Source organism: Gorilla gorilla, chromosome 23 (assembly GCF_029281585.2).
Source record: "Gorilla gorilla gorilla isolate KB3781 chromosome 23, NHGRI_mGorGor1-v2.1_pri, whole genome shotgun sequence".
NCBI lineage: Eukaryota > Metazoa > Chordata > Mammalia > Primates > Hominidae > Gorilla > Gorilla gorilla.
In genome coordinates this window covers 30,117,807-30,128,492 of record NC_086018.1, presented here as the reverse complement: position 1 = coordinate 30,128,492, position 10,686 = coordinate 30,117,807, and the positions used below count along the sequence as shown (strand labels likewise).

The 10,686-nt window shown below is 43.0% G+C and overlaps 1 protein-coding gene across 3 annotated transcripts in view; it reads right to left on the bottom strand.

The window, feature by feature from the left end:
• Nucleotides 1-590: 590 nt before the first annotated feature.
• The window catches only part of SLC5A1 (solute carrier family 5 member 1), a 71,288-nt gene continuing 61,192 nt past the window's right edge, over nt 591-10,686 (bottom strand). For all 3 annotated transcript variants that reach the window (XM_019018692.2, XM_019018693.3, XM_055374312.2), the window contains 2 exons: nt 9,973-10,078; nt 591-4,882 (listed from right to left, as the gene is read on the bottom strand). In XM_019018692.2, the coding sequence (XP_018874237.1) occupies nt 4,659-4,882; nt 9,973-10,078 (330 nt within the window). In that variant the 3' untranslated portion in view covers nt 591-4,658. The remainder of the gene's footprint in view (nt 4,883-9,972; nt 10,079-10,686) is intronic.

The window sequence follows — 10,686 nt, the reverse complement described above, 5'->3', positions numbered from 1 at the left end:
AAATACTAAATATATCTATGGTGAGCCTAGTTGGCACAAGATATGGGTCAGGAAGCAGGAGGCCAGGATAGTTGATAATTGGATCTAGCAACTTGAACCATTTTTAAAATATAGGTAAGTTTAGAGATTATTTCAACTGCAGAGCCACTAGTAAACATGAAGTGAGTAACTCTGCCTGTACAATGCCCCGTTAGAATAGACTGAGCTACTTAGGGTGAGCAAATGATAAATTATGCTACAATAATTTCAGGGGCACTATTCATTTCCCCAAATTGAAGATGGTATTCTAGGCCAGGCGCGGTGGCTCACGCCTGTAATCCCAGCACTTTGGGAGGCTGAGGCGGGTGGATCATGACTTCAGGAGATTGAGACCATCCTGGCTAACACGGTGAAACTCCGTCTCTACTAAAAATATGAAAAATTAGCCAGGCGTGGTGGCACATGCCTGTAATCCCAGCTACTTGGGAGGCTGAGGCAGAAGAATCGCTTGAACCCGGGAGGCGGAGGTTGCAGTGAGCCGAGATCAGGCCACTGCACTCCAGCCTGGGCAACAGAGCAAGACTTAGTCTCAAAAAAAAAAAAAAAAAAAAAAAAGAAGATGGTATTCTCTATGGGGTTGAATGACTGCCTATCAGTCCTCAATTTATAGAACTGAAAAATCATGCCTTATCAGGCAAAAAAAACTTCTTTAAATATAGATGCCTATTTAAAAGGAATCTTTCAAAATGCAAAGCCTGGCCTCTGTCCCTACAGAGTGAAGTTGGTCCTGGGGCCTTTGACCTACCTGAGAGCGCTACTTTGCTTGTGTGTAGCTGTGCCCGGCATTGCTGTTCCCTCAGTGACATTCCTTCTTTGGAACTCACTGGAACGCACTCTTTCCTAGTGCTGAAGTCACCATCTTCTAAAAGAGGTGCTGCAGCTTGTGTTTTCTTGTCCTCCTTCACAAAAGTGAACCTCGAGAGAAAAGCATAAGTGAGCTTGCCTGGATGAAAGGGTTTTCTTAACATCCTTCCTATCCTGTCCAAAGAAAATCTCACCTAACCTCCAAATTGTAATTTGATGGATGAAGTTGTTTCAGTGAGGTGGCATTGTCTTGGTAGTTTGGTGGGGATGGGATTAGGGAGGTGTGGATGAGGTCAGTGGGGCCGGTGTTGTGTGACTGGCTCCAAGGGACTCAGGTAAGTACAATTCAGCCCCACAGCCCCATGTTGCATCCTTAACCCAGTCAGCTTTTGAAGTCCTGAGAGCCACTCAGTGAAAGAACAGGCAATTTAATTCCATGTATCCCATGCTTGGGAAACTGGTAGCAAAAACCCATCTGATAAAGGGACCTTCTTCACACAAGAGTGCTGGCAGCTCACACACATGCAGTTCAGAACCAGACCAAGGGCTGCTTAGAGTAGTGATTCTCCAGCTATAGCTTGCATCAGAACCCCTGGAGGGCTTGTTGAAACACAGATTTTTGGGATGCACCCCCTCCCCTGACATTTCTGATTTTGTAGGTCTGGAATAGGGCCTGAGAACGTGCGTTTCTAACAAGTTCCCAGATGATTTTGCGGCTGCTGGTCTGAAGATCACATTTTGAAAACCACTATTTAGAGTTAACTTCTAAAGGGGCTTCATTTCCTCACCAACACTGGAAGAATGGAGAAACCTTTTCCCCAGTTCCTCCTTTGAGATTTGTAGAGCTGTGTTAGGACCGAAAGTCTTTTCTGAAACCAAAGGTGTGTAGGTATGGCTGAGGTACATTACAGCACCCAGGGAAAGAAAAATCTGACCCCATTGACTTTTAGGGCCCATCTGCTTAATTGTGGCCCCTCCTCTACATGTCCAATGCCTGTCACTTTTTTTGGAAATTATTTTTATTTTTTAAATTCACAAATAATAATTATATATACTTATGGCATCAACATATTTTTATATATGTATATATTGTGAAATGACTAAATTAAGGTAATTAACATCTATTACTGCACATATTTTTTGTGGTAGAACACTCACACTACTCTCAGCAATTTTCAAGTATATGTTATATTGCTATTAACTGTAATTGATACATTGTACAATTGATTTTCTGAACTTATTCCACCTAACTAAACCTTTGTATCATTTGACCAACATCTCCCCAGTCCCTCCCTCCCCCAGCCCTTGATAACCATCATTCTACTCTCTGCTTCTGAGTTTGACTTTTTAAGATTCTACATATCAGTGAGATCATGTGGTATTTGTCTTTCTGGGGCAAGGCCTGATATTTTACAAGCTTGACTTTTGTGTTTGGTACTCATTAAATAGTTTATATGCACAACTCCCCACCCACACTGGTTCTCAAAGTCAGTCTCACAGGTGTAATATTTTTTCAGGCAGTAGGGTGAGGGGGAAAGCAGTAATGTTTATTGGGCATCTTCTATGGACCGGGCCTTTTAAGCAATATCAATTGACCTCACCTAATCTTTACAACAGCTCTGTGAAGTCTGCATTATGCTTGGAGGAACCTGAGGTTCAGAGAGATTTAGGGACTCAGCCAAGGTGAGGAACTTGGTGGTCATGGTGTAGGGGTTGACAGTCCCTCCTCCCTGCTGCAGAATGTCCCAAAGCAGCCTTCTAACAGTGATACAGCATCTCTCCTTCAATTCTGAAGACCCTGGAATGGGGATGGGATGTAGACAAGTTAGAAGACCAACGCCTGTTGAGCACCTACTTATTTAAATAAATGTTATATTGATAAATGCTGGCAATGTATAACATTTCAATCTGTGAGCCAGGCATTTATGTCTCTGTTTTCAGATGAAAAATGAAGGTTCAAGGACATTGATCACGTTGCTCGGGGTATATCTGTACTCTGAGCCTTCTCCTCGGGTTGGTCTAGGTGGATATCTTCTCCTGACCAAAAACTGATAGGAGTCAAATATTTTCACCGTCAGAGCAGCTTCTGCTTTTCTACCAAGGTTCTTCCAAAACTTCTGGGAATGCATAACGATGTTTTCTGGTTCTACTTCACCCTGAGCACAAGGGAACCTGGTCCTTGAATGAACCTGCACTCAAAAAATCAAACTAAACACCGGATAGTTTAGATTGGCATAAATGCAAATCAGAGTGTTGGGCTTTGCTTGTATTTGCTGACATGCTATAGTCCCAGAGTCAAGGTGCCAGGGTCCTGGGAGCAACAAATGCATTCCCATTGATTTATTGTTGAAAAACCCTCTGATCAGCCTACCCAAAGGCCCTGCCCTACCCTGCCTTGCCTCACCTACATACGTTCAGTTTGTAATTCTATTTCCTTTTGCTGCACAATAACTGCTTCAGTTTACCTTTTTCACGGGAGACTCTGGCTTGGAAATCTCCAAAATGCATACTTTATCTGTGTTGTGGGTTTGTTTAGTATCTCTTCAAGACTCACTTGCTGACTTCCTAACCCTCAGTTTCTCACAGTGTGACTGTATTTGGAGGTAGGGGCTTTAAAGAGGTGATTAAAATGAAGACATTAGGGTGGGTCCTATTCCAATATGACTGATGTCCTTATAAGAAGAGTAGATTTAGGACACAGACAAAAGGAAGGCCACGGAAGACAGAGTGAGATATGACCATCTGCAACCAAGGAGAGAGGCCTCAGAAGAAACCAACCCTGCTGACATCTTGGCCTCCAACTTCTAGCCTCTAGAACTGTGAGAAAATAAATGTCTGCTGCTTGAGCCATCTGGTCTGTGCTACTTTGTTATGGCATCCCTAGAAAACTAATATAATCAGTTTGACAAATGCATCCCAAGTCATTAGTAACCAGTGGGCATACTTTGTGTAGCCACAAGAAAAGGTTAACTAAGGGCCAGGCTCATGCAAAAAGCAAGCAAGGATTTAAAAATAAATGCCTATGTCATTCATTTATTCAACACGCATTGCTGAAAATCTAAGATATTCCAGGCACTGTGAATGCCAAAGTGAGTGGAATCCCAAACACAGGGAACTCACAATGGACATTTTAAGAAGCCCAGAAAATCCCCTGGACTCAGGCTATCTGCCTCCCCCACTAGCTTGAGGCTGGGGCCCGGGTCCCTCCCTTTTGTGGAAGTACTACCTTCCTCAGGCCTCCACTTCAGAGAGCAAACACCCAGGACAGGGAGCCCATCAAGCTCCATCCTCAGCTTCCATGCATTCCTCAGTTTACCTGATTGACACACCTGAGAGGGAAAGTCCAGGCAAAACTCAAGAGGGATATGATGGGGGGAAAACAGCTTTCTTTTAAAAAAAAAATGGGGAGGAGGATGGACAGGAAAAGTGGCAGGAACCAGGGAGACCAAAGTTTCTAAAACAATATTCAAGGATTACAAACCACACTGACACCCGGAATCTACCTGAGACAGACTCACATCAGACATCAATCACATGGCTTCTGATTCTTAGTCTGCCTTTTTCTGGATGTGACTGAGTGGACTTCCCTTCTGCAGCTCCAGTAGGTACAGATGGCTGTATCACACTGGCTTCAAATGCATAAATTAACAGCAAACTAATGGTTTTCTTCCAGCTAGCCTATAATTACACATGTACACATTTATCTGCCTGGGCAAAATTTACAACTGGCTGATTTCCCTTCAACACCACGGGACGAGACTAAAGGAAGGTGAGTAAGAGTCCAGCCATGGTGAATCTACAGCAAAAGGTAGGACTCAGGCAAAATATGCATGGCAAAAGACAGCCACGGTCACCAGGATGATGCCATTGACGTTCATCACTGTCCTCCACAAAGGCTTCTCAGAGGTGTCCGTCATCTTCATCTTCATGGCTTTCTCCTCTTCCTCAGTCATCTTGGGTGCACCCTGCTGCTCCAGCCCACAAAATAGGTCATAGGCTCTCCTGAAGATTCCTTTTTTCTTCTCAGGAACTTGTGTTTCTGGGCAAAGGCATAGAAGAATTATTGGACACAGAAGCAGGATGGACTAGAAAAGTTTCCAGGGGAGAAGCCACACCATGAAGCATCTGCTATTCTGCAGAAATTTCCCAAAAATGAGAAATTTCCCCAAATTTCCTCCATGTTTTCTTGTTTTAAGGAATGAAAACGGTAGAAAATGTTCCAACAAAGTTAATGACAAAATGATCTTACTATCTGCATCCTTAGGATCAGCTAGTCTAAGTTTTATCTCTATCAGGCCCAATGCAAATTCATTTTGATTTGGAACAGTCAGATCAAATAATAGTTTATAATAAAGGCACATTAATAATAGGCTGGGGAATTGTGCCATAGGAAGGAAAACTCAACTCTGAAACACAAAATCTCATATCTGTTCACTACATCACCAGAAAGCAGTCTGGCTGGCATGATTCAGGAGTGCGTTGGTTACATCTGTCCATTCTAAGGCTTCACAACAAACCCAGCCAGGTGGTAAGAATTGGTCTGAACAGCTCCTGTTGCGGTGCAGCAATGAGCAGTACTTCCGAGGCTTAGGATCTAATGTCACATATCAACACTGCTTAATCAAACTGTCCACACCTGGCCCTGATGCTCAAATTGAATACCCACCAAGGGAACTGATTCCCTCCTCTGAGCCCAGGTGTGGCCCTGGAGGTAGACAAACCTGGTTTCAAATGCCCACTCTGGCACTCACTAGATAAGAGATCAAGCCCACTGTGTTTTCAGCACCACAGTCACAGACCCTGCAAAGCACTTTCCCATTTTTACAAGTCACTGAATTTTATCTTTATTTTTTAAGAGACAGAGTCTTGCTCTGTTGCCCAGGCTGGAGTGCAGTGGGGTAATCATAGCTCACTGTAGCCGTGAACTCCTGGGCTCAAATGATCCCCCCCACCTCAGTCTCCTTAGTAGCTAAGCTGGGACTAAAGGTGCGTGCCACCATGTCCAGTTAAATTTTTTTTTCTAGAGTATCTGAGTATGTTGCCCAGGCTTGTCTTGAACTCCTGGACTCAAGCAATACTCCCACCTTGGCCTCCCAAAATGTTGGGATTACAGACGTAGGTCACCATGGCCAGCATCACAGAATTTTAGCTTTAAAACATCACAGAATTTTAGAACTGGGAAGAATCTCAGTGACCAAGTTCACACGAGTCAGAATTGGGACCAAAACCTGGCTTTATGGTCTTGTTAATTCACCTCCCTTATCTTCAGGTATCAGAAGAATTGGATAAATAATACCTTCTTCATTGTACTAATGAAGAATTTAATGATTTAATGAGAGAGGCTCTAGCTCTTATTGGGGTAGAGCCTCTACCACAATGAGACCTTTTGACACTCAAAATACTCCTAATCCATGTCCCTTGACACAGTAGAGGTCAAAAAGTGTAGGTCTCTTTCTATTCTCTCTTTTGTCTCACACACTCACACCTCTCCCCTTTGACTCACTCCACCAAAATAGCAGAGTGGGGAAGAAGGAGTAATAAGCTAGGATCACTGATGACCTCAAGTGAGAAATACATGACTTTCTGGGCCAATAAAAAGTTGAATGGCCAGCTGGTGCGGTGGCTCATGCCTGTAATCCCAACACTTTGGGAGGCCAACATGGGTGGATCACCAGGTCAGGAGATCGAGACTATCCTGGCTAACATGGTGAAGCTCCATCTCTACTAAAAATACAAAAAAATTAGCAGGGCATGGTGGCATGTAGTCCCAGCTACTCGGGAGGCTGAGGCAGGAGAATGGCGTGAACCCGGGAGATGGAGCTTGCAGTGAGCTGATATTGTGCCACTGCACTCCAGCCTGGGTGACAGAGTGAGACTCTGTCTCAAAAAAAAAAAAAAAAATTGAATGGCCTTAGGAAATTCTCTGTGTCACATTTTCCTGTTCTGGAAAGGAAGGAAAATTGGAAGAATTGTACTTGCATTATCTGCCTTAAGAGGATGATGCATTGCTGAAATGAATCACTAAAGTGTTTATAATTAAAACATGTTATGATCATATCATTATCAATGATGGTGGTGGTGGTGGTGGTGGTGGTGGTGGTGGTGAGGTTGATGATACTGGGACAGTGATGCACCTGCAAAGCTTCCTTGTGTTGCTGTTTCTCAGAGAATGGTGAATGTGACATTCATGGTCTGTAAAATCCCTCAAGATAGCTTAGTTTATTGTGCTTTAATAGGGTAGGATGTTCAGTCTGATTTCACCCTAAGTTCATGAAGACACAACAGAATTTGAGTGCTGCCATGAACCTCAGAGGTCACCAAGTCAAATCTCTAGCCAGTACGGAAGTTCCCTCTACAGAATCCTTGACAGATGTACACATACTGCTCATCCCTGTCCAGACCAACTCAATTAGAAACTCTTCCTTCAAAGCAATCATGATGGTGGTAAATATAGACAATTCTTACAGCAGAGCATAAGAGGCATGGGTTTTCATTTAGAATACTTTTATGTGATGAATCTGAGCTTTAGAACAATGGAATCACTTTCCCAGAGTATTAGGAAGAGAATTGATGATGATTAAATCCCAGTTCTTCCTGATTCCAAATCTCACAGTCTATCTCTGCACTATCTTGCCTCCTTACTCTGAGTTAAAATCGGATGAATTCTTTTCACCCACCAGTGTTAAGTCTGCCTTCTGGCATAAAAATAATCTCTTCTTCCACAATAAGACCTTTTGACACTCAAAATACTCCTAATCCATGTCCCTTTAAAATCTATGATATTCTTACACAGTGTGGAGACATTTTTGGAGGTAGGAGAAGTAGAGGGCATGTTCCTTCCTGCCTGCCTGCCCCAGGGAGGCAGGAAGGGGCTGTTTTCAGCACCATGGCCAGCTGCTGTGTCTCCAGGCTCTCTCCAGTATTTGCAGTCACAAGTTTTAGAATTGAAAGGTACTCGAAGATCAAGAGCAGATTGTAACAAAGCTGAGACCTTAGGCACAGCCTCTCCCTCCCCAAGCCTCAATTTACATGTCTATAAAATGAGATGATAAGACCAAATGATCTCTAGGGCTCTTTCCCCAGGTAGGATTCTATGATGTTCCTGATGGCCAGATTGAGAATCTGTTCTGAGCTACACCTGTGCTCTCCTTCAGATGGAGTGATATGAGGCCTCCAGCCCAGCACCAGGTAAAGCACATATGACCTTGAGCCCCCATAGCTCTGCACACCACACACCTCCACAACCATCCTCCACGTGTGCACGTTTCCCACATAGAGAGGAAAAGTTGCAATACTGAAGTAGAAGAAAGTATTAACTTACAGGATAAGTCTCTGGGCACTGACTAAGCGTTATTTCATTGGTCTTCCAGAGAAATTTGATTTTCTGCATTTGATATTGTAAGCCAGTACGACATAAGATCCCAAGGGCTTCTATCCCCTCATCTTGATGTCACTAGAACTGGCCATAGCTTTGGTTCCATCTGCCCTCAGTTCACAGGCTATGTCAGAAGAGCTCCAACTCTTCTCTTATCCCTGGCCATTCCTCAAATCAAGGCAGGGTGGCAAATTCCTCACCCACACTTACTCACTGAGTGCTGTCAAATATGAGGGGTGAGAATCCAATCAAAAATGGTCAAAAGATTTTAATAGACATTTCTCAAAATATGATATATAAATGGCAAATAGGCACATAAAAATGTGCTCAACATCATCAATCATAGAAATGCAAATCAAAACTACAATGATATATCATCTCATCACAGTTAAAACGGCTTATATCCAAAAGACAGGCAATAACAAATGCTGGTGAGGATGTACACTGTTGGTGGGAATGAAAGTTAGTATGATCAGTATGGAGAACAGTTTGGAGGTTCCTCAAAAAACTAAAAAGACAGCTACCATGTAATTCAGTAATCCCACTGCTGGGTATATGCCCAAAAGAAAGGAAATTAGTATATTGAAGAAATATCTGCACTCCCATGTTTGTTGCTGTACTGTTTACAATGGCTAAGATTTGGAAGCAACCTAAGTGTCCATCAACAGATGAATGGATAAAGAAAATGGGTACATATACACAATGGAGTACTATTCAGCCATAAAGAAAGAATGAGACCCTGTCATTTGCAACAACATGGATGGAACTGGAGATCATTATGTTAAGTGAAATAGGCCAGTCACAGTAAGACAAACATCTCATGTTCTCACTTATTTGTGAGATCTAAAAATCAAAACAATTGAACTCATGGACATAGAAAGTAGAAAGATGGTTACCAGAGGCTGGGAAGGGTAGTGGGGGTCTGGGGATGGGGTAGGGATGGTTAATGGGTACAATAAAAAAATAGAAAGAATGACTAACCTACTATTTGATAGCACAACAGGGTGACTATAGTCAATGAAAACTTAATTGTACATTTTAAAATTAAGAGTGCAAGGCCGGGTGTGGTGGCTTATGCCTGTAATCCCAATACTTCGGGAGGCCAAGGCGGGCAGATCACCTAAGGTCAGGAGTTTGAGACCAGGCTAACCAACATGGAGAAACCCCATCTCTACTAAAAACATACAAAATTAGCCGGGCGTGGTGGTGCATGCCTGTATTCCCAGCTACTCAGGAGGCTGAGGCAGGCGAATCGCTTGAACCCAGGAGGTGGAGGTTGCAGTGAGCCAAGATTGCGCCATTGCACTCCAGCCTAGGCAACAAGAGTGAAACTCGGTCTCAAAAAAAAAAAAATTAAGAGTGCAACTGGATTGTTTGCAACTCAAAGGATAAATGCTTGAGGGGGTGGACACCCCATTCTCCATGATGTGCTTGCTTGCAGGCATGATTGCATGCCTGCATCAGAACATCTCACGTACCTCGTAAATGTATACACCTACTACGTACTCACAAAAATTTTTTAAATATGAGGGGTGAGGGAGCTTGAATGATTCTGTACCCTTTCTTTCCCTTGAACTCAGAGTTAGCTTCCCCAAACCCACTTATCCATCTCATCCCCACCCTGCTCCTCACTGCCCTGGAGGGGAGACATCTGAGCTCTGATAAAATTATTTAGGGAAGAGCTTCAGTAAAGTTGTCTTGTTGTTGTAGGAGTAACTTTTATGGTTTAGGATCTGCTCTGGGTCATAAATCACCTATTTCAATGGTCTCCTTAGGGCCTTCTTGGATGTTCTCCTCTTCCACATCCAGGTCAATACGCTCCTCTTTGCTGTTGCGCAGGCTCCAACACAGACGGTAGAGCTGCAGAGAAGGCAGAACAGGTCAACAGAAAGATCCAAATAGCATCTTGGGACAAGAAGCTGGGGGGGCAAAGAGATATGCATCAAGGAAGGGAAGGGAATGTGGCATCTCAGTACCAAGAAGAACATACACAATGATTCTCATCCATAACATTATCTCTAAAAACATTGGTAACTTAGATGAAAGTAATATACATGTATATACTAGCCTCTATGATATATGCATATTCAGAGCCAAAAGATTGCCTCATATGGAAATGTTTGTTGAATGAACTCTTTTACGTGTGTGTGTGATAAATAATTTGTTCCTTTTAGCACTGGCAGTAGGAAGCAACAAGACAACCATTTGTCCAGGTTAGGAGTGTAAGTTCAGATTTTTGCACTATGTCACATTATGTGGATAAGAAGCTAGAATCATGAGCCATAATAGAATATGGTAGAGCTGAAGGCACAGTTTCTATTGACATAGTCAAGAGCATGAACCAAAAACTTGATCTAGAGCATGAACTCGGTCTAGGGCATCAACTAGAAATGTGTTTGGGTTGTGATACTTTCAAAGACTTGAGACATGAGGAGGCAGTTGATACAACACAAAGAAAGCCTGTGACA